Source organism: Pantherophis guttatus, chromosome 4 (assembly GCF_059756535.1).
Source record: "Pantherophis guttatus breed Tessera chromosome 4, ASM5975653v1, whole genome shotgun sequence".
In the NCBI taxonomy this organism is placed as follows: domain Eukaryota; kingdom Metazoa; phylum Chordata; class Lepidosauria; order Squamata; family Colubridae; genus Pantherophis; species Pantherophis guttatus.
In genome coordinates, this window is record NC_142066.1 from 130,410,227 (window position 1) to 130,434,599 (window position 24,373).

Here is a 24,373-nt window from a genome sequence, read left to right on the forward strand (position 1 = left end):
GGTTTTTGGCTTTCTTAGGAGAATATCAATGTGTGCACAATTATTGGGCAACTATTAGTGGGCAGAATTATTATGCAACTAAATGAAAATTTGCCCATCTCATTTATTTGCATCAAAGTGAGAATAATAAACAAACAACTTGTTAGGATATGGTGCATGCCTAACAGGTTGTCCAGGCAATATATAAGCTAACATGATGAATATATATTCTATGACTTCATTGTAATGCTGAGTCATTGTATCCTGATTGGATAAGCTCTGTAGTAACTGTATTTAAGGAGAGCTTGAATGTAGTCATTGTGGACATGACACTATCGTGAACTTGCTACTATTTGCTACTATACCATCAGCATGAACTTGCTACTATTTGTTAACTACTGCTGTTTTGTAATTTCTACTTGATCTCTTACATGGTCTAATGTGATCATGGTTTATTTATTCTGTTTTTAAGAACTATTTATATCGTTCCTGTTTGATCCTTTTACTACAAACTGGTAAGAAGAATTTTGTATCTCTGGACTGATTATGACTGGCTAAGACTTGGATTGATTAAAGGCTATGAGATTGTTTTTCACTACAAAGTAAAAACTTCGATAAACCAGTTTATATGTATTTTATTCATTGTTGCTCTTAGCACCGTTTCCATGTGCTCTATGCTCTGCTGGTTGTTAACACAACAATATCCTTAACACAACTCAAAATATACAAATAAACATTTCTGACATTTCAAAACAAAAACAAAAAAAAAACCAGTGACCAATATAGCCATCTTTTCAATAACAGTCATAAACTTTCCATTGATGGAGTCTGTCAGTTTCTTGATCTGTTGGCGATTAAATTTTTGTGTAGTAGCAACCACAGTCTTCCAGACACTGTTCAGAGAGGTGTATTGTTTTCCTTTACCGTAAATCTCCAGTTTAAGAAGGGCCCACAAGTTCTCAATAGGGTTTAGGTCAGATGAGAAATGAGGCCGTGTCATTATTCTTTCATCTTTAAGGCCTTTACTGGCTAACCAGCCAATGGAGTACTTCGATGTATATGATGGAGCATTGTCCTGAATAAAAATCATGGTCTTCTTGAAGACCATGATTGAAGAAAGTGTCTTCTAAAAACTGGCAGTAGGTTTGGGATTTGATTTTGAATCCATCTTCAATCCAACTAGCTCATATTTAATAATACCTGCCCATACTAGTACCCCACCTTCATTTTGCTGGCATTTGAGTCGAACTGGACTTCTGTTCTGATTACTGATCCAGCCATGGGCCCATCTATCTGGTCCATCAAGAATCACTCTCATCTCATCAGTCCATAAAACCTTTTTAAAAAATCTGTCTTCAGATATTTTTTGACCCAGTCTTGCCATTTCAATTTATGTATCTTGTTCAGTGGTGGTCGGGTTTCATCCTTTCTTACCTTGGCTATGTCTCTGAGTACTGAATATCTTGTAATTCTGGGCACTCCAGGTAGTTCTGGAATATGATAGCACTGGAGAATAATGGGTCCCTGGTAGCTTCACGTTTGATTCTTCTCAAATCTTTGGTAGTTAATGTGCATCTTTTTTTCTCAGCACATTTCTTGTGATCCTATTGATTATTTGCAATAAAAAGTTAGATGGTTCTGTGATCACGCCCCAACATCTTAGCAATTTCAAGAGTACTGCATTCCTCTGAAAGACTTTTTACAATTGTTGACTTTTCAGAGTCAGTTAAATTTCTTTTTTGGCCCATTTTGCCTGAGGAAAAGAAGCTGGCTAATAATTATGCACACCTTGATATAGGGTGTTGATCTCCTTAGGCCACACCCTCCCTCATTACACAAGTACACATCACCTGACATGCTTATATCCACTAAGCCAGGGGTGTCAAATTCACAGATTGCGGGCTGGATGCGTCACACACTGGCCACACCAATGCCCGGTTTAGCGAAGGGGAAAAAACTCACAATATGTCATGTGATGACACCATGATGATGCGAGTTTGACACCCCTGCACTAAGCATTCAAGTTTATACAGCTTGGAGGTGGAAAATATGCATAAAATGATGATATGGTCAAAATACTCACCTAATTGTGCATACACTGTATGCTAAATCACTATTAATTTTTCTTCTTAGAGTAGAACCAAACCTTATCTAGCCAGTGAGAGTCACGTAGGTAGTAACCCCTCACCTTAGTAATAGTGCCATGGGGCAGTAGTATATTTAAAGTATATTTAATTTAAGGAGACATTGATCGTTCAAAGCAGTAGTTAATTTCCTCTAGAATATTTCATGAATTATTGAATCAAAGGCTGTCCTTTGTTTATAAAATCTATAATAAAGATAACAAAGGTTAAAAAAAAGGAGTTCCTGTGGATTTTATTCCATTAGTCATTGCCGACTATAGGTAATATAAAAGTCAAATTGAAATATTTCTCAGTGAGATTGTACAATAGGATGCATTAGTTTGTTTGGACTGACCAGATCCGAGATGTTCTCAAGGTCATCCAGTCCAAGAGTTTATAATATAAAAATCCTGCATATGATTTGCTGATTATGGGTAAAAGTTTAACTGGGTAGCAATTTGTGGAATTACTTCTATTATCTTTTCTGTACGATGTGAGAACAATGGAATTAAGCCAATCACTAGAGATGTACAAGGAACTATTTTATAGCTGAAACATGGCCAGCAGAGCATCCCACCATATAGAAATTAGTTTTGCTTGCGGTTTTACTGTCTGTCAGCTGAAAGATTAATTTTTTAATTTGAAAAGGTGAAATCAGGCCTTTCAGGTAAAGATTCATCAAAACTGGACATGGGGTTTTCTGCATTGAGATATACTATCTATTGTAGATAGAAATGCAATAAATGGATTCTATTGAATTCAAGATTTGAGAGAGATTAATTTATTATTATTATTGGAGTTAGTTCTGGATCATGAAATAAGGCTCCAAAACAGGCAGTTGTTTTCTTGATCACAGTCACCTTGAATAATTTACACATCTTGAATAATTTTAGCTGCCTTATGTTATACTAGTTTCTGCAGTCTGGCAGACATAATTGTACATATTATTCTAAGTATAATCATAGCATAAATGTATAAGAAGTTGTTCTAAAATTATCAGTATTTCTTTTACTTCTTAATGATCTCCATCATGAAGTTCCTCTTTTTTACTTGAATACTGGTTCAACATACAAAACACCTATCACTTTCCTGATCAATCGCTGCTAATTAGAAGTAGTTATCTAACAAAACATTTTGAAAGTAAGATTTTTTTTATTCTAGCAGTATAATTCCCAACTTTCCTACAGCAAACAGTTTCTCATTGTTATATCAGTTTACCAACATGAAAGAATTGTTTTAAAGATATTTCCTGATTCTTTTTGTTTAAATCACTTTAATTTTTTCCTCATCAGTTGTTCCAGCCACTTCACCAATCAATACTTATTAATTACAATAATTATTATTAAGTAATTAATTATTTACTTATTACCATACATTAAAGAACAAAACAAAACTTGGTCTACAAACCCAACTACATTCCTTTGTTTGGAGAATTGTTTTGCACTAGCTACAGTACTGTTTACATTCTGTAATTGTTGATTTACAACTGAATGTTTCTATATAGTTTGTGACTGCCATTTTTACTCAGAAGCCTCTGAAAAGGAATTGTCAAGAGCTTCAGAAATCAAACCATTAAATGCCTATGACATCATCCTGTCAGAATTCATAAAATCATTAGAACATAGAACCATACTTTTGTAAGGATCTTTAAGATCATCTAGTCCAAACCCCACACCCACTAGTCCATTATTATACCAGTTTCTGTTTAAACTCCATTCAAGAAAGGATAATCCATTACCTGCCAAAGCAATTGGTTTCAGAAAATCTTATTTTTAAAATGTATCTATTTCTCATGGAAATCAACTTCCTTTATTTCAAATGTATTACAGTATTTATTTTTTTATGAAACAACTAGAACAATTCTTCACTTATTTTCTAAATGATAGCACTTCAGAATCAGATCTTTGAAGACTGATATCATGTCTCCTTGCAGTCTTCTCCAGGCTAATCCTACCCAATGCCCTCGATTTTTCCTTATAAATGTTTGCATTTGGTAGCTAACAGACAAATTAGTCTATAACTCAGAAATATATTGAAATGCGGAAAATATCTTGTTCTTAATCCCACTCCCTATGTCTCCCTAGATGTGCAGAAAGAAACTGAAGCTGTCCATCTTGCTTCAGTGGGTGTTAGAAAGCATCCTTTTAAGCGAGTGTTTCTCAATTTCAGACCTTTTAAGATGTATGGACTTTAGGTTCCCAGAATACTCCAGTGAATAAACTGACTGGGCAATTCTGGGAAAGGAACTCCCCACCTCTTAAGAAGTTTTAAATTGGGAAAAACTGCTTTAAGTTTTGCTCACAGCTCAAGTGGTTTCCTTATTCCCTTACTCTTATTGAATTATTTTTACCTATATCATTACAAAAGATACACGATGTGATGCGGTCCCTGCTTTTTTACGTAAACATTTTTTTAATTATTTTACAGCCAACGTCATAGGAAGTGTAGATGTTCACTTTACAGACCTGAGCTCCCTTTTGAATCTCCCGCGAATAAAAACAAAAGAAAACGACAACAAATGAACGCTGCCTGCTACCCCCACAATTTCGGCAACCCAGGGGCCCTTTCGCCTTATTGCGGTCGCATTCACTCTCCTATATTTATTTACCCCATACAATATTTTAACTATTTCAAGATTAGGTTCGAAATAAGTATTTTTTTAAAAAAAAAAAGGGGGGGGGGAGAAAATCATACTACAGCAGCACACAACTAAACGCCGACTTCTTCCTTAACCTCCCCTTTGGTTCTCCTCGTGAGGGCAAACAAGGAAGGGCAAGTGGCTTCAATGGCTGCCTCTGAGCATGTTCGGTGTCACTGAGCATGCTCCGTAGTGTCTGATGTTAAAAACTTGACGGCTAGCAGAGAAAGGGGCTCCAGCTAGGCCGGTTTGGTTTTCGTCGCTGGGCTTCCAGGATTCCTGCCCGCCATGGGGAAGAGGGATAACCGGGTGGTGCGTAAGCTAAATCTCTTTCCTTGGAAGCGAGATCCGAAACGGCAAAGGTTTCGAAGAAGGGGTGCCTTTCCTACTGGCCTGGGTGGGGATGAAGGACTCAGAGGGAGGCGGTGGCTAGGCGACCACCTTGGAAGTTGGGTGGGTGGGTGGCGTGAGGGCGGAGTGTACGTGGGGAACAGCCAGCGTCTGTCACAGACATCCTGCAGGTCTTTCCTCGTTGCATTGACAAAAGGGGGTGAGCTACTAAAAATAGTTCCGATTGTTATGGGCTTGGTAGTCCCTTTCAATGGGAAAGGTGAGAGGGGTTTTTGAGGGGCGGGGGGGCTTTACACATGAAACACTTCTCCCTCTGTCATGGGATAGAAAAGTTGGGCCCCTCTGTACATGTGGTCAGTTTTTCATCTCAATGATGTGATGAGATTGAAAAGTAACCTGGTATTATTATTATTATTATATTATTTTTAATAAGGACATTGTTCTGATCTTATATGGAGTGTGCGTGTATGTTTCTCAGCACTAGATCCTTAATTATAAATTAACCCGAGTCCCGTTTTTTTGTATTTCAAAACTTGTTTTTCATCTTGGTGGTTTTTGTTTTGTTTTGATGAATTAATAATCACATCAAAATGTATAGATCGTTTAGGTAGATTTGAGGGACACACTTATATAGAGAGCGGTAAGATCTATCCAAAAGACAATTAGTGTAGCATTCCACTAAAGGCATCTGTCTATTGAGGTGTGCTTTTTAGAAAAAAAAATGTGCTCATCCTTATTTGCCAGTTTGAAGAGACTATGCTCCCTGCTTTTGTTAAATTCCTAAGAATACACTGAAGACATAGAAATGACTAATTATATTTGTCCTAAGTAAAAACTGCATCGCATTGGATGATAATTTGTTGCTCTTAGGACCAGAAAAGCACTTATCAAACTTAGTACACTGTCAGTGAAATGTTAAAACTGGGGGGAAGTTTCTTATTTCTCTCTGTAAACAACTTGTTTTTGAATAATACAGTAATAAATCCATTATAAAACAGGCCACTTTAAAACAAAGATTTGTATGCTAATATTATAAATGAGATGTTTATAGGCAGCCTGATGACTCATTTTGTATAAGTAAAATTCTGCCTAAAATAAAAGTTAAGTTGTTTGTTTATACATTAGCTTTCAAGGGTCACTTTGAGGCTATTTTATTTTAAGCCAGAAAAAGATGAAAAAAATAAAAAATAGAAAGCAAAGAAACTCCCCAAAGAGAGTTGGGTCTGAGCTTGATGTTTCAATTCCTTGATTGCTTACCAAGGCCCATAACACAATCCAGTTATGTAGAATCCAGAAACTCCTCATATTAAATGACTAGTAGGTCAAACATGCTGAATGTTGACAATGTACATAGGAAACAATAATGTCTATATTAAATAATGAATGCCTTATGGGTAAAGTAACAGCATTGATAGAAAAAAAAAAGATAATTTCTCGTAAGTTTCATGAAAACCTGCTATTAAATCTGTAGCTAATAGTGTGCCCTAGATATGCATGCCTGAATATAAATGTATGTTTCCAAGATTGCATTTGCATACAATAGCTTCATAAAAATATTAATATGCTAATAGTTCTTTTATTGTCTTTTTAATTTAAAAAATTTAGATTAAGAGATGGCAATATTGAATATTTTCTGTTCTTTTATTTTACTATAAACTGTTATTTGCTGAAGGTTTCTAACAATGACAATACATGTTTGGGATTGCATAGGGATGTAGAAAATATGTCAGAAATTTGAAAAGGAGGTAATGATACAGGAGTGGTTGTCTACACCCCTCTCATTTTATGCTATAAGAAATTAGTCATCTCCACCCCAGCTTTCATTTCATATATAAGATACTATATTTAATTAGGTCCCATGTTTTAAGTGTGTAACTAGTTTTTAAAAGGTCATCAAAAATTGATATAGTAACATAGTGAAAGAAAATGTAGGCACAACATTCATTCTCTCTCTTATATACCTTATTCTCTTAGCAAGCTTAGTGATCAATTTATTAGTCTTAATGGTACCATAAGGATATTTATTTTGTTGCTATCCTCTCATAAGATGTTAAATATTACAGCATTAGATGATCCTCTGTGTTAGTTCCACGCAATATTTTTTGAGCAGAATGATTTCTCGGAGGCCAATTGTACACAGCTTTTGCTGAGGCAAATTAAGAGTAAGAAATATCCCAGCATACTGCCTCCCCACCCCCAAGTGCCATAACCATACGAGACTTAGTGTATTTCATTAATCATTGAGAGTTTTTTTACTTATATAAATATATTACATTTTATTTATATATAAAAAATTGACAATAAATATATACATTTAAATACCAGCTTTTTATAACAGTTGGAGAGGAAGGAGGATACATTACTAAAAAGTGAAGCAATCAAAATATATTGTGTCAATAATGTCACTTTCCAACACATTAAAAATTCTATCAAGTTGGTAATTTATGTAGATGGGCTAAGTGACAATATATCATTTTTGAAAATTAAAAGAAAAAAGCTATTTTTAAGAGTTTCAGATTGGAATAATTTAAGGTTCTCTCATTCTTTCTTTGTTATATTTAAGGCATATATGAATCCTATAGCAATGGCTAGATCACGAGGTCCTGCTCCGTCTTCAGGACCTACGATACAAGATTACTTGAACAGACCAAGACCAACATGGTATGCTACAAATGATCACTTTGTTCCTTTTATAAGATTACTTTGTTAACAAAGAGAAGTAGTAAAGTTTGCCTTAATAGAATACCTTGCCCCAAATTAATGGACTACTTCACATATGATATTAAATCAGGAAATTGAAAATGGAGTTTGAGATCCACATGAGGGCTATCACCCCATTTCTGACTTCTGGGACTCACCTAAATGTGGATAGGCCCTAAATTTGGATCATGTTTTATGTTTTGTCTTTTGGGGCAAAATAAAACTCTTTTAAGACTTACAAATGTGTTAAGGCTTTTACCAGCAAGACAAAATCCTTGATGTTGAAGTTTTAAAGGGTGAGGCTCACCAATTTCATTCCAGATGAACTGTCCCCTGCAGTTTCTCCAAATGTGGGAAATTCAACTGCATAATTTATAATTAGTTGCCCAGAATTGTGTACGTGAGATGAGTAGTCATATAAATTCAATAAATAAAATTTCATCCCTTAAATTTATGATTCCACCCCTTAAGATTACTGTTCCTGGCCAATTTTGGAATGTAGATCTGGATGTGTTTCACAAAGCATTTTGCAAATTTCCATTTGATAAAACTTGCATTCTTCATGAATGAAACCACAGTTTCACTTGAGGTGCACAAACACAGAAAGAAAGCAAGTTTTATTTCAGTTTCTTTAAATCAATATCTGCTCTGATGATGGTTTGGTAATGAAAGGCCTAGAAAACCCCCACCAAGGTCAAAGAGCATCAAGAAGGTCTAAGTTAATATTTTCAGATCTAAACTTATGTACCAGTATCAGTTACAGGTTATCTATTTTTTCATTAAAGGGAAGAAGTAAAAGAACAACTAGAAAAGAAGAAGAAAGGTTCGAAGGCCTTAGCAGAATTTGAAGAAAGAATGAATGAGGTTTGTTATTTGATTAATGTAGAGACAAGCCTAGATTTTATACCTGCATTATTAGTATTAACATAATGCTAATGATATTTCAGTTTTATGCTAATAGATACAGTTTAGTGTTAATTGCTTCTCATGTAGATGCATCAAAAGATACTGATCCAATGCAAATGTGTGATTAGCAATAAAAACCAATATTCTACCATGTTAGCTTTCAATGATAGCAAATCTAATCCAGCACACCCTAGATTAATAATGTTATTATTAATTAATTAATATTAATTAATTAATATTGTTAATTATTAATAATGATTAATACACATGTGATTGGATATTCATCTCTTCACAGTGATTGAACATTAGGCACCTCAAGTACTTAATGTTAGCTATAAATGTTAAACATACGGTATTAATCCACCAAATTAAGAAATATAGTTTTAGCACAATGAGAAAAGCCACATTGCTGCTCTATGTAAAATACAGAAACAATAATGCACATTTTCTCCTAATTCTTTTTGTGGCACCCAACAAATTATAAGGGACTAGGTTGCAATACTGACTACCTCTGTAATAAAGCCTAGTAGTACAATCCTATTAAAAAGGGAACAGGAATCTGGCAGAATATAAATTGTATAAATAAATAAATAAATGGATTCAATGGGATTTTCCAGGAGAATGGATATAGAATTCCAATCTAATTATTTCAAACAAGTTTCCCATCATAGAAATGGTTCTTATGCGTTAGTGACCATAAAGATAATCCAAAGGGTATTTGAGATATACTCATAATTGTTTCAACTGTTTTTCAGAACTGGAAAAAAGAACTGGAAAAACATAGAGAGAAATTGTTAAGTGGAAATGAGAGCACTTCAAGAAAGAAAGAGGTAAATGCCATCGTATATGCACTCCATGCAGAACTAGGGATTTGAAATTTTCTTGTTTGCTTTAAGTGTGTTATTGTGGCTGTTATAATAGAATACATTTCAAAAATGTTTACTTCATTCATTAACTTCATATTAATGAAAAAAATCCTTTTTTAGAAGAAGAAAAAAGAGAAGAAGAAATCCAGTAGGGTGAGCAAAGATTTCATTTATTTTTCACCACCTAAGACAATTGTATGTAGCTTGTTTAAAGGGTAATTTTGGGGGTTTTATTTTGAATGTTAAACTGTGGTTTTTAAATGCAGGTAATGCAGCTTTGGAAAATATCTATAAATTTGAGGGGCAGGGGGTTAATTTTTTCTATTGACAAATTCTGCATCTCACAAATTTACGTTTTGTTGTCTTTGGTCAAGTTGTCTCCATCTTCCTCTTCCTCATCAAGCTCTGATTCTTCCAGCAGTTCATCTGATATTGAAGATGAGGTAAGTCTGAATTGTAGCTTTCTGTTATTTCGTATTCAAAATGGGTGTCTAAATGGAGGAAAAGCAGTGTCATTTTCATTGAAATGTCAGAAATCTTTTAAGGAACTAGTTTTTAAAGCCATCTGAAGGACAGGGCATCTCTAGGTTTGTTGGTTAGTACCAGAGTCATTTTATTCTTCTGCTGGCTGTCACCATTATTCTCTGAAAAATCTGCTCCAGAGAATTAGAGAATTAGAGGAAGATGAAACTGTACCTTGTTTCCCCCCTTCATCGTGTTTTAACCTCCCATAATTGCTTGTGAAAAAGCAAGGAACCATTCCTGAAGCTTAGGAAAGAGTATGAGAGAGAGGGAGGGAGGGACGGAGAGAGAAAGAGAGAGAGAGATTTTGTTGACTATGCTAAAATCAAAGTTATCTACCTTTATCTTCTGAAACTGGATAACATAGAAAATTATACACATCCACACATCAGTAGAAGTGAAAGGGAAAAGTATTGTGTTTGTGCCTTGGAACTGCTGAATTGAGTTTTGTAGAAATTTTTTACACATTTTTTAGATCAGAAACAACTTGTGCTATTTCTCAATAGACATTAAAACAACTTAAGTGAATACCAGCAAAAATGAACAATTTTGTAGAAAAAAAGGGAAGTGTTGAAATGAAGCTCTCCTAATACATGTATTAAGCAGGCAGTTGAATTTCTAAAACATCATGCATCATTGTTGAGGACCCTCCTATTGCAGTAGACAAGTGTTTAAGCATCCTTACGAGACTGAATTTTTAGCAGAATGACAAGATGGCCTGAACCATTGTAAAAAATAAACTCTCAGACTAGAATGATTTATTATATCACAAATTATTATGAATTAATAACAGAAGGGATCATTTTTAGAGAAGAACTGTAGATTTTGATAGTTTACTAGTCATGATTCTAGCATGCATATGTGGTAGGACCAAGTATAGATCTCTTGAAGAAAAATTTTTGGAGGAATCTTGATTGAAACATTTGGTTAGTCAGAAAGATAAGCATCCTTTCTTCTTATCAGTTCTCTGCCTTCTGATATTCCCTGGCAGAGAAGAAGTAGCAGTTGAGATTCTAATACAGAAGATGTTAGTTCCAACCCCTTTTGGCATTTCACAACACAGAATTGTGAAGTGTAAAGAAAATTCCTGTTTGAACTGTTATGTAATTATTTGACATAAGGGCTGTATAAAAGGATATGAGGAGTAAAAGACTTAGGTGCTCTAGTTCAAATTGGTCAAAATCATCAAATCAGCATGACTTCTCTGAGGCTGATAACAAGGCAAGATATGTTCATAAATCAGGACTTTTGATTTTTTTTAAAAAATTAATTGCTTTTCTAGTGCTGATTGAAATCATAGTTCCAAAGTATGAAAAATTATATTCAGAATATTTTCCTTTTATCTTTCATCGAAGTAATATAATAATTGATAAAAATAATCTAAATTCAATTTTGCTGTTTTTACAATTGGAAAATAATGTCTGCTTAGTTAAGCATAACTTATACTGAGCTTTTGAATAAACACTGAATTATTATTAACTTTAAACCCTGTTTCCATTTCATTTCTAAAATTTTTGTTTTAAGAATATTTTTGAACTTTATTTGTTTTTCTCTGAAAAATTTTTTCATAGCTTTTTGATCTTTGAATTCAGTCAATGAAGTCAGAATATTAAAATGATATTTGGTGAAGAATTATTAAACAAAGGCATTAAACAGAAATGCTATCATTATCCTGAATATATAGAAATCGGAAAGACAACATAAACTCCAGTCATTCCTGTGGCTAGTCGTTAAGAAAATACTTTTATGTTTTATATCTGAAATGATTTAATCTGACAAAATCTAATAATTTTCTTATATTCCTGATTAGGATAAGAAACAAGGAAAAAAGAGAAAGAAAAAAAAATATCACATCTTACAGAAGTCATCTGAAAGTTCTAGTTCAGACTCTGATTCAGATAGCAAGGTAAAGTAAAAAAAAAAATAGTATCCTTACCTAATTTATGAATGAAACTTTTATATTGATTAAAGTGTACTAGTGGCAGAAATACATATGTGGAATATGAATGAAATTTGGACCTTTCTGTCCTTTATTCTAAACTGGTGCAATGTTTGCTTTACTTGCTATATTGCAACAATAATACATATATGTTTTATTTTTCACTGAAGCTGTTTGGATTATTCCATTTCCAGAATACCAGTTGCCATTACTTCTGCACTATTTGCTTATACAGAAGCAAATTTAAGTGTACACTGTCATTGATGCTGTTTTTTAATCATAACAATTTTTTTATTATTTAGGATAGTTTAAGAACTAAACGGACAAAGGAAGATTATGAAAGAGATAAGGTAAAACAGTTTCATAGTATTTTTAAAAATTCCTTAAAAATAAATGTCTAATTATAGAATAACTGAATGAAAGTTCTTAATAGCCTAATTGTAAAAAAGCTCTAAAATTAACAGCTGTTTAGGATTAAAATTGCTACCGTGTTTCCCCAAAAATAAGCCCCTGCCTTATATTTTTTTGAACCCTGAAATAATCACTTGGCCAATTGGGCTTATTATCAGGGGATGTCTTATTTTGGGGGAAACACGGTAGTTGTTTGGAAAATTAATTCCAAAATCTGATCTTCATATCCTTTATATCAGTTGACCACTAAGTATTTATTAATTTAATGTAAAGTATATTTTATTATTATAGTTGGTCACACAATCAGCAATTAGACTTGATTTTGTTCTTAAATAAATAAAAAGGTGAAATCATAGCTGCCAGTTCTTTAGTTGGTATTGGCCTTCATTTGAATCAAGTTTCAAGAACCTAGGTTGTCATAATGTATCAGCATAATGTACATCCAGATCCAAGCAATGTAGTCTTATATAATTAGCAGATGCAAATTTTGTCAATGTGCAGATTTTCTAAGTGTCATCCAAGGCTTTTTGATATGGCACCCAATATCCCTGTAACTATTGGGACCGCCATTACTTGTTATTCCATAATCTGAAAGTTTTAATTTTTGAATCTTGATACTTTGTAATCTTCTCCAATTCTTTGTCTTCTGTTTTACTGTCCCCTGGTATTGTCACATCAATTACCCATACTTTTTTTTTTTCAACCATAGTTAAATCTGGTGAGTTATATGCCATAAATTTATTTGTTTATATTTTAAAATAATAATAATAATAATAATAATAATAATAATAATTATTATTATTATTATTATTATTATTAGATTAGATTGCATAGTCAGCCAGATGTTTAGATTTAGATTAGTTTAAATGTTTAGATATCAATTTATCAAGTCCTTCCCACGGTTCTGGGTTAGGCAGATGTAGTTATTTCACAGTATTAAGGGTATGTTGCAGGATGTAAGCCAGTAGTGAAATGCTACTGGTTCGCACCAGTTCGAGTAAACAGGTAGTGATAAAAGGAAATCCTGCTTTCTAACGAATAAAAATCGCGCAACTCAGCTGTTCCCCCCCCTCATTGTTTTACTTACCTTGTTAAGTGTCCTTTTCCTGCACAAAGCGTGCGTTTGGCGTGCACTGTGCATGTGTGCGGAGCATGTATTTGGTGCGCATGCGAGTGCAGCGTGCTTTTGGTGTGCACTGTGCATGCATGCGCACACAACGTGCTTTTGGCATGCACTGTGCATGCCCGCGCAGCATGCTTTTGGCGCACACTGCATGCGCGGGCAGCAAACCAGTGGCAATCCGCGGAGGATTTCATCACTGATGTAAGCTATTCCAAATAAAGTTGCCTTTTGCAATTAACTAATGGTGATTTTGTCAGTGCTGAAGATGTTGAAGTATGTTGCAGAGGTATGGGGATTGCTTTCTTTTGCCATAGTCATTTTACTTCTATTTGCAGGTTGTATTTTGTAATTTTCCCCAGTTGTTTCTCTTCTACTTTGTCTCCAGGTATTGCGATGTCCATTATTCAGATATTTTAGTCTTTCTTATCAACAATTGTTTATTGTTGCTATTTTGTCATGCTGTTGTTACAAGTCTGCACAGTCTTCTTGTAGCAGCTAACTTTCAGCTTCTCTGTAGAGGTAGCATTTTGCTGTATCTTACTATCCAGAATCATCCCATCTCTTCAATTTTCCTGCTGTTAGCTATTGCCAGTGTTTGTTATTTACTTTGTCTGCTTCCTGTGTTTTTCTCTCTCTGTCTCTGTCTCTATCTCTGTCTCTGTCTCTGTCTCTATGTATGTGTATGTGTATGTGCTGGCCATGTAATACTTGCTGTGTCTCTTTTCTAGTCTTATATTATAAGACTAGAAGTAAGTATTATATAGTCAGTACATTAAAAAAAGAGCAGATAACAAGACCTGGCAATGGTGAAGAACAAGAAAGTTGAAGAAAGAGGGGTTAGTTCTATTTTTTATCACAGGAAATGTGAGTTTTCAAAGGTGATCATAACAAAATATTTTCTTACCTAGGATTCCAAAAGTTTTGTTAGGAAAAGAATAAAAGCTGATCATATGGAAGAATTATTGCCATCAGACTCTTCATTGGAATCGATTGAAACAGAGGAGGTAAGTCTAAATATAAAGCAAAGCATTTACATGATTTAAAAATGTTCACCAAGTTCTCCATTCATATGCATATGCAGAAATATTTGTCCATTTTTCCCATATGTACTGCTTCAGATGATTATAAATTAAGAAAGCCACCAAAGATCTTTCTCACATAGTTCTTTCTACATTGTAGAACTCGAAAATGTCAGCTGTGATGTTCCTGAAAATTTTAGGCATGGCAACAGAATTAGAAAACAAAATTGCCAGATAGTACAAAATAGCTATTGGAGAAGTAATCCTATTTTTCCAAATTATTATTAAGCAACGTTTCTATTGTGATTGCTATTTCAGTTTTTCATCCATTTTGTAAAATGTGTATTCTGTCATTCTGCTTCTTCACATTTAGGTACAATCAAAAAAGAAGAAAAATAGTGAAGAAAAAGAGAAAAATGTAAGCTTATTTTATATGCCTAAGAACTTTAAACTCCTAATGTTATATCAGCATGTACGGTATATATGCTGGGGCAAACCTCCCTATTTCAATTGCTCTAGTTTCTCGTAACTTTACTATATCAATAATTAACTGATTTTCAACTATTACATAATGCACACAATATATAGATAAATACTTAATCCTCCTTAAAGTAAATATGCTAGTCAGAAAATAGGAGGACTGCAGAAGGAGTACAGTACCTGGAATGCTTGATGGAAATGTGGCATAGAAATCTAATAAATAAATAATGAACACTACAGTATTAAATTTAAATGATTGATTCTATAGATTAAAAAAAGATATTTTTTTCTAGAATACAGTAGTCCTAAACAGGTAATAAGAGATTAGAAGGAATTAATAAATCAAATTAGATTATTTAATATAGTCTTGCTAATATCACTTGGCAACAAATTATGAATTAGGTTTCTTGGATTTTTTTTCTGATTAATGAAATGTGGTATGAGGAATTAAAATTAGAATTTTATATGTGAAGAAAAACAGCTTTAGAGATAAATCTGTGGACAGTGCCTTCTGTAAATCTTTTAGTAGAGTGGTATTTGTTATTCTTAATTTAACTGGGCTTATTACGATATTCGGTGGCTTTAATTAATTCTTTCCTTGAAAATGCATTTGGAGAGAAAAAACGTGAATTGGAATCAGGTAGTTTCAGTATATAATAATTGTCTTTCGGTATTTCCCTTTTTAAAGGATAAAACAAAAAAGCGAAAGAAACACAAGAAGCACAGCAAAAAGAAGAAAAAGAAAACCGCAAGCTCAAGCTCTCATCCAAAATACTTAAGTCAAGTTTTTCTTTCATCAAAAGTGCAATGAGACTATAGAGACTATAGAGAATTGCAAATTGTGAAAATTATGATAAAATCTGCCAACTGCATGAGCTCTCCTATGTGTTAACAAATCTAGACATTCAGCTTGCCCAGTACCTTTGGGCTGGAAATAGCCATTGTTGTTGCCTGATGCTTAATATACATATAGTACCCCTCTCTAGCACTCCAGTAGCTAATAGGACGTTTTGGAAAGAAACCCTTCTCATGGTTTACATGATTGAGCAGTAGAGTAAAACTGGATGGATGTCAAAAGGTTTTGCCTACTTTATTCAGGGATATGTGCATGTGATCTGATATGCAGATGTCAATCAGCTTCATTGTTGTAATGAATGAGGCAACTCCCTGAGGACAAAGATGCATCAGGAGGCCTGTATCTATAAACCAAAGTTGAATTTGGGTGTTTTATTTTAACAGACTAGTAATGAAACTTAGTTTTCTATTACAAAGACATTTGCAAAATTCCTCTACAGAATTGAATGTCATTTAGCAACTCCTGTGACATTTCATTTTTACTGATACCATTTTTGGAATAGGAACGTAGCATTAATATATATAAATGTTACTTTTTTAGATTATTATTACACATTTAGATATGTGTAATATAATTTTGTTCTTGTGTTTTTTGGTTGAAGTTGTTAATTAGAGCTCATAGTTTGATTTGACAAATGAATACAGTTTTGCTAATATTGTTTCAGTACTCTCCATGATTTAAATTGCAATCTTTTTCTTTAAGAATTTAAGGGAAAATCCACTATGAATTTTCTGAGCATGCCCCATTAAAGTCCATGGAAGTGTGGAAGACTAGCTAAGCCAATAATTATAATTGAGCTGATTATGATAGGCTGCTATTGTTTAATTTATGTGTAATAAACTTTCATCTTTCATCCAGGATGATGTAATTCTAATGATGAAATATATGCTGGGCTCATATTTTAAAAATGAAAAGTGGACATTCTTTTTCCTTTGGGCATGTTCACTTCTAATGTTAGTATTAGGAACAGAGAAAAGTGTCTATAGTATAGGAACAAGTGAAGATGGAGACTGACGATTCAGTTAGCCTCATTTTAACTTCAGATATAAGACACTATTCTTTATACGTGAGTAACAAAGGAAAAAAAAATCTTAAATCTTCCCATCTAAGTTTTTTCCCATTTTTATATATGCTGCTGGAATAGACAGAAGTATCAATCTAATATGGCACAGCTGATTACTCTTTGCAAGGATTTTATTACCACTGAATCAAAACAATACTGGGCCTGAGATAATATGCATCACCATTATCTAGTGACATTGATTTTGACTATAGTTTTTTGTTTTTTGTTTTTAACTGTTGTTCTTAACATACTTAGAATTATTCTGCATGATTTTGTACCATTGTTATAACTAATTAAGGAATACAATTATAATCAGTGTTTTTAATTAACTATCAGAAATAATAATTTTAAATTATTAACTATGTTTCACATGCAACATCACATCATCCTTATATTAATGTACAGCTGCTGAAAATATTTAGCATGTAAAAAGCTGAACGGTGTTATCAGACAGCTTCATATTGAAACTGTTTTTATGCTATATAAATTCAGTGGTAGATTTATTTTACAATTATGTCCTGATATACACAAACTGCCAGACATTTCGTAAAGACAATGTTTTAAAAGTTCCTTTGGTCTGGATTATACGTGTATTGTTTTAGCTTCTTTAGCAATAAAGTGTGTACTTTAATAAATACCTCTACATGTGAGACCATAAAGAAGCTGTGACATTCACAGTGAATATATACATTTACCATTTTATGTAAAGAGGCATTAAAATTACTGGGTAATATTTGCTTTTTCAGCCTCTTACTAAGTAAATGTTTAAGGAGAAAAGTGAGGGAAAATCATAGGTTGGTGGAGTGATTTTTATTGTTATTGCTTGAAAAGTTTGTGTCAACACTTGTTCAAATTATAGCAACAGATATCATGAAAAGTGTACAGATGAAAGGTACTTCTTCCAGTCTTTATGCATGCGTAAGAAAGGAAGGAAAAACTAGATTGGGATGAATTTTTCAGCATTCAAGCAATGTGATCGAAGTAGTGCATACAAAGTCTTGAAAGAATAGGGTAATGCATTTTTTATAGGGTAATATCTTTACGAATGAAGGCAAATATATGTAGTCCAGGAAAATGATGCAACGTTGAATCTGAGTCGGTCACTGGGACCAGAGATTTAATCTTCCCAGCTTTCAGGCTCATGCTGGAGCCCCTCTTCAGGGAGCCTCTCTGTACTGGAATATGTGCTTTGGGCAATTCTGTGAGTTGTGTTTATGTGGTGCCTTTCTATTGGCTGATTGGTGTGTTCATGGTTGACTATTGGCTGTTGTTTCCTTGTGTTGCCAAGCCCTCAGCACCTAAATTCTTGTTAAGCTGGTGGTAAATCAGCACTCCTGTCAACTGACAAGGGGCCCATTTCCCAGGTTTTAATAATTTCCCTGCCTATCTTTGTACTTGTATGGCCAATGATCTTAATAGCTGCAAAATTAAATGTGTGTCGTTATTCATTGCAATGTGAGGATACCAGTGAGTTTGGGTTTCCTCATCTGACAGTTCATGTCTGTTTTTGCAATCTGGTGGTTAGCTTTTCCCCCACTTGTCCTGTAGTTGCAGGGGCAATCCATGCAGGGGATCCAATAGATTACTACAAGTGATCTACACAATGTATAATTGTCCTCATATTCTGGGCAGTGTGTGATGCCCGCTGGCAGATCTTGGAAGCTGCTTCCGAAATGTATGGCAGGGTATATTTGGTCTTTTACCTTCAGTTTTCTTTTCTCTCCTTTGCATTTTTGTAATAACTGCTTGTGGGTGCCCATTATGAATTGCTCATGTAGGTACCTACTCTCCAGTGGTTTAGCTTGCTCGATACTACAGTGGGTTCTCATTCTGCCATATAGTATTCTGATGCAGCTCCTTTTGTGTGACAGTGGATGGTTATTGTTGAAACTGAGAATGTGTGGAGTGTTCGTGGCCTTATAAAAAACTATGGTTTCTATACTTCCATCTTTCTGCCTGTTAACAAGCACATCTAAAAATGGTAATTGTTTGGCCATTTCTTCCTCCATTGTAAAATGTATTTCTGGGAAGATGGAGTTCAGTAGCACATGGAAGCTTTTAGTGCATTTCTTTTGATGATGACAAAGTTGTTTTTCCATACAGCGGCACCAAAATGTTTGAAATGCAGTGTTATAGTTTGTTCAGGACAGTTTCTGCAATGACTCAAGTAAAATATTCAGAATAGTGAACATCCCTTTGAATTGTGCTGCTGTACTGCAGATATCATCAGGCTGGTTAGGAAAGAGAGCAGGAAGGATACTGGATTAAAATTAAAATTAAAAGTCACAATTTTCCCTTTAGAAATGTTGAATTTAAATTTGTTTCATATACAAGATTTACAAAATTTGTCAAAATGTGATAATCCATATTGCCAAACATGGCATTTGCTGTTATAGGAAATATTGAGTTTGCACTAGAATGTATGCAAAGCAGCCTGCTATCCAATGTATCAAGCCATTATTATGCTAAATCTGTGTTTCTGTCTCTATATACAGTAGCTTCAGGTAGCTTTAGACATCAAGGAAAAACAATATTCATACAGAAGTATTGGTGGTAATGTAAAGGTAAAGGTTCCTCTGCACATGTGTGCTAGTTGTATCCGGCCCTGGGGCGGTGCTCATCTCCATTTCTAAGCCGAAGAGCCGGCGCTGTCGGGAGATGTTTCTGTGGTCATGTGGCCAGCATGACTAAACGCCAAAGGCACACGGAGCACTGTTACTTTCTCACCAAAGGTGGTCCCTATTTTTATACTTGAATTTTTTACGTGCTTTCGAACTGCTAGGTTGGCGGAAGCTGGGACAAGTAATGGGAGCTCACTCCTTTACATGGAGCTAGGGATTCGAACCGCTGAATTGCCGACCTACTGATTGACAAGCTCAGCGTCTTAGCCACTGAGCCACAGTTTTGCAAATATGAGCATGTGACAAGTGTGATCTTTTTGAGTCATAAATTGGACAGAAACAGGTGTTAATGAAGTGTTCACTTAAGATAAAGATTTGAACTTCAACATATTTCCACTAATAAAAGCAAATAGATTAAAAGAATTTAAATCTGATATAGAAAATAATTGGTATTTTACATTCAATATTCAGCTTGTAGGTTTTCTTAAAAAATTATCAAATGAACAGCCAGAAGTCAATCATGCATTCTAGAAAAACATCTTTCACAAAGATTCGTCCATTTTGAAATCCTTATCAAATATTTAATGGTAATTCCTTATCCTGGTCTGCAAAACCTTCAATTCCTTCTTTTCGCTTCTTCTCTTATATGTCCTTGAGCAACTCCACCAATCATCTGTCCAGAGGCTGGCTGTTTTCTCAAAAAGCCATCTTTATTATTGAGTTTCAAACAGATTTGTTTGAACCTCTCTTCAAGAATCTGTTTTAGGTTCTTGGAATTTTCCTCAAAATTAATCTCTTCTGAATGTTTTAGAACAAACTATTATTTCAATAATCTACTGTAAAAAAATCTAGTACATGTAAATGAATTTTCTCTAGTTTGTATTTCGTTTTGTGTTTCCTTTATCAAATATCAGATCATTGGCTCCATGGGGGGAAAAGCTTTTTTGTAAAAGCCATGCCAACCGGTCGCATTATGTGTTGACTACTGTCAACCATCCCAACTTGGACAGTTAGAAAAGGAAGACACTCAAATTCGTTAGCAAAAATACAATTTACTAAAGCCAAGAAGAAGCAGAGCTGGATCTGGGATTTTTTTGCCAAAAGCATATGGTTAACTTTTCCCTTGTTTCCACCTTTCCCCCTGGTTATCTTTGACTGTCCAATTTGGTGCTAACGAATTGTTTGGGTAACAGCCCCTGTCTTCATGAGCTGGATGGTTCTGCATTCCATAATGTGACTTTGGAATGGCTGGTGGCTCTCACAAGACAGCACAATGCCTAATTTTGATTCCTCTTATGCACCCCCTTATCCCACCCTGCAGCCCCCGTCCCGCTGCTGAGTATGGCAGGCTGACAGCAAGCAATGCATGGTGTAGCAGGTTGGTAGTCCTGACATTCTGCCCCTTCTGAAAATGGCTAGGCCTAAAGGAAAGAAAAAATAGCAAGGATTAGTTAGTAGCACTACTTGGGTTTGTTAGGGTATTTGTTGTGAAATTGGTGAGTGAGGCAGGGTGAGTATACATGGGGACCATCAATCCATTCTGTCCAAAAAGAGCTTTGCCAGAGTCTGTGCAGAGGGTATCTTGGGAAAGCCACAACATGGGTATGTTTGGAGAATAGTTGGTTATGACCCAAATCACTGTGTTCCCTGACTTTCCAGCAGTTCTACAATGAAGTGCATGGATATTTCTTTCATGGACCATAGGCAGCAGGAAACCCAGGGGTTTGCCACAGTATCTTTTAGCTAAGGCATCTATTGGGCAACTGATCACATAGTTCTCTATGTCTTTTTTCATGTGTGGCCACCAGAATTGCTGTTTTGCAAGGTGAAGGGTCTTTAGGAACCCAAAATGCTCAGCTGTTTTTGAATCATGCTTCTGCTGTAGATCCATTGACTAGAGGGCACATAAAATCTGGTCCACATCTATGCCAATTTATTTTTCAATGAGAGCTGCTTTATGGAGATTGAACCATTTTCACTCGCTAGAGCGCTCTTCAGTGTTTGGGTTAATTCATCAGACATTTCGCCCTGGGGGCTTTTCTGCACTCTTGTGAGGGTAGGAGCTACTATCTAATCGGATGGGATGATGGAATTTATTACTTCTCTGGTCCTATTGTATTGGGGCATTCTGGATAAAGCATTGGTTAGGAAATTCTTTCCCCCAGGGAAATAGTAGAGGAATTGAAATTGAAGTGATTAAAATATTGTGCCCATCTCACTTGTTTGGGGGATAATTTCTGTGAGGATCTTAAGTGCATCCAAATTTTTGTGATCAGTCCAAACCTCAAATAGAGTCTTGCTCTTGCTGCCCTCTAAAAATTCCCTCCAAGTAAGGAGTGTCCATTGCACAGTGTACACCTCCTTCTCCCATACCACCCAATGGTGCTCTGCATCGGAGAGTTTTCGGGAGATGTAGACACAGGGCTGTAATGCTCCCTGTTGTTCTTTTCATCACTGGTGTCTACCTGGAGGACAAATGGCTGGTCAGGTGCTTAAGCATGGATTCAGCAAAGGTTGCCTGGCGTTCCATTCTCCATTTCAATGGCTGGCTTGGCTTGGGTTTGGCTTCCCCTTTTGTTTTTAAGAGATTTGATAGGTAGAGCAATTTGAACTGCCTGTAAAAGTTTGTGAATCCCAGGAAACTTTGCAGCTGCTTCCATATGTGAGGTGCTCAAGCAAGCTAGTGGCAGGTTGTGCAGCAGCAGCATGGACAGTGTGGGGAGCCACTCCTGCCACCACCTGTTGGCCTGGGTGAAGAGCAGCCCCACCAGGGTGCCACTGGCCCCCAGCAGCAGTAGGTGTAGCAGGCCCAGCAGCCGGGCCTTGGGGCTGGTGATGGCTTCTGATCTGGGGAAGAATGGACAGCTTCTTCCCTTTCAGCCCCTTCTGCATTCACCAAAAGAGCCAAGCAGCAATTGCTCGGGGAGAAAAGAAGGTAAGGGGGAGGGGGGCAACATCAGTTCATCAGTTGGCCACACACCCAGCTGATGACGTTTTTAACTAGGGGGGTTTAGACATTCTAAATTTATTTTGGGGGGGGATAGGGCTTATATTGTGAGCAGCATGAAAAATCAGGCAAGGGCTTATTTTCAGGGTATGTTGTATTTTTGGGGAAACAGTATTTTTTCAATGGTGTAGACTGTGGGGCAATGAGAGGGGAAGACTCCTCAACAAACACTTCTTCCAACCCCCAGTATTCTTTTTGAATCAGTGAAACCAGCTGCTCCTGCTCTTCAGCTGTTGCCACGTCATCCACTTTCACTTTTTTAATAGGTGGCGTGTGGCAGCTTTGCTTTACTTTCTTTGCGGCTTTTTCTCCTGAAGGAGTTTTGCATACTTTTAGATGGTTTTGCTGTTAGTCAAGTGAGGGATTCACTGGTCTCATGAAGAAGCTGATGGTTTCTATATGGGTCTCTATCTTTAACTCCATGGGCTTCATTAATATGGCCGGGCTTTTCCCCACCAAAGTTCCATTTAGCTGGGAGAATGCTATGCGTATCTTTAGTTCCCTAAGCCTCATTCCCAGTTTCTCCACCACGCCAGGGCTGACCAAGCATCTGGTGCACCCAGAGTCCAACAAGGCAGGCAGGAAACCCTTGCGTCCTGAAAGGCCACTGTTATTTCCTTCCTGACAGTCATTGGGATAGTTGTCTCATTAGCATGGGGTCATCTTCTCCCCTGCTATCGCTCTTGAGGATGGTCTCAATTCTCTTGGTTGGAGTATCCTTGCCATCATTTGGGGATAGAGTGAACTCTATGACTTCCATGCCTTTCCTCCCCTCTTTTCTGTTTGGGGGGGGCTTTTTCTTTTCTCTTGATATTTTGTGCAGGGGCTGCTTCTGGTCAAGGAGCAAGCCACTCAGCAGCCTAGTAGTCCTCTTTGTTGCAATGGTAGCATTCGGTGGAGCTTCATCGGGGGCTGGGACGCATTAGGGGCTTGGCCCTTTCTTTCCCACTTTTGAGGTTTTCCTTTTCTCTGGGATGTAGAGGTTCACCTCATGTATGGTGTATTTGTGGAACATGGTCAGATTGATCTCAACCTCACTGTCCAGGACATATCACTACTGAAGGTTTCTGGGTGCTCCCTGTGACAGGTAGGGTAGTACAGCTCTCAGCTCAGCCCTTCTCGAAAGTAATCGAGAATTGACTGGGGCCAGTTCCCCAGTTGATCAGCTAGGCTTCAGAATTTTTGAATATACTTCACCATGGTCACTTTCCTTGCTGGTGAATTTAACTTGAGTGGTAGTACACTGGTCCACTAGGGGGTCCTCAAAATATTTTCTCAGGGCATGCATGAAGTGGTCACATCGCCCTTTTAACACTTAACCCTTCATTGTCTGTTCTCCGTTTCACTGCTCTTGTTTCTCCCCTTTCTTTTTAAAACTTTCTACCAGGGAAATATAGAAACTGCAAAGCACAAACTGTGGCTCATCCTGTTTTGAGTTAAAGAGGCCATAAAAAAAGGAAGAAGGCGGGGGAAGTGCTGCTTTGCCGAGATCAGTTTGCAAACAGCTGCTCCATGTGGCCCAGTAAGAACAGCCCACAATACTGAGTTCTGCAGATCTCCAGAAGGTAAACAAGGCACTGTGAGGGATGGACAGGAGGCAAAGCAGGCCCAATCTCCCAGGGACCCAGCAGGGCAAGGATGGGGTTGGGGGAGAGATAGGTGGGCATGCTTCAGCATCTCTGCAAAGTTATGAAGCCATTCGTAAGTGTGAATGACTGGATAACTTTTGTAAAATTCTTATCTTCAAACCATGATTGTACATGGCTTTT

The 24,373-nt window shown here is 36.0% G+C and overlaps 1 protein-coding gene across 2 annotated transcripts; it reads left to right on the forward strand.

Annotated features, from left to right (window-relative positions):
• The first annotated feature begins 297 nt into the window (after nucleotides 1-297).
• On the forward strand, nucleotides 298-17,611 carry FAM133B (family with sequence similarity 133 member B). Of its 2 annotated transcripts, none has more exons than XM_034401833.3 (11): nucleotides 298-494; nucleotides 7,655-7,752; nucleotides 8,577-8,655; nucleotides 9,453-9,527; nucleotides 9,684-9,716; nucleotides 9,938-10,006; nucleotides 11,896-11,991; nucleotides 12,327-12,374; nucleotides 14,467-14,562; nucleotides 14,951-14,995; nucleotides 15,746-17,611. In XM_034401833.3, exons 2-11 carry the CDS (start codon nucleotides 7,661-7,663, stop codon nucleotides 15,866-15,868), a joined length of 756 nt encoding a protein of 251 aa, XP_034257724.1. In that variant the 5' UTR covers nucleotides 298-494; nucleotides 7,655-7,660; the 3' UTR covers nucleotides 15,869-17,611. The 2 variants fall into 2 exon arrangements, with proteins under 2 accessions (XP_034257724.1, XP_034257722.1); XM_034401831.3 differs by lacking the exon at nucleotides 298-494 and adding an exon at nucleotides 4,906-5,052.
• The last annotated feature ends 6,762 nt before the right edge of the window (nucleotides 17,612-24,373 follow it).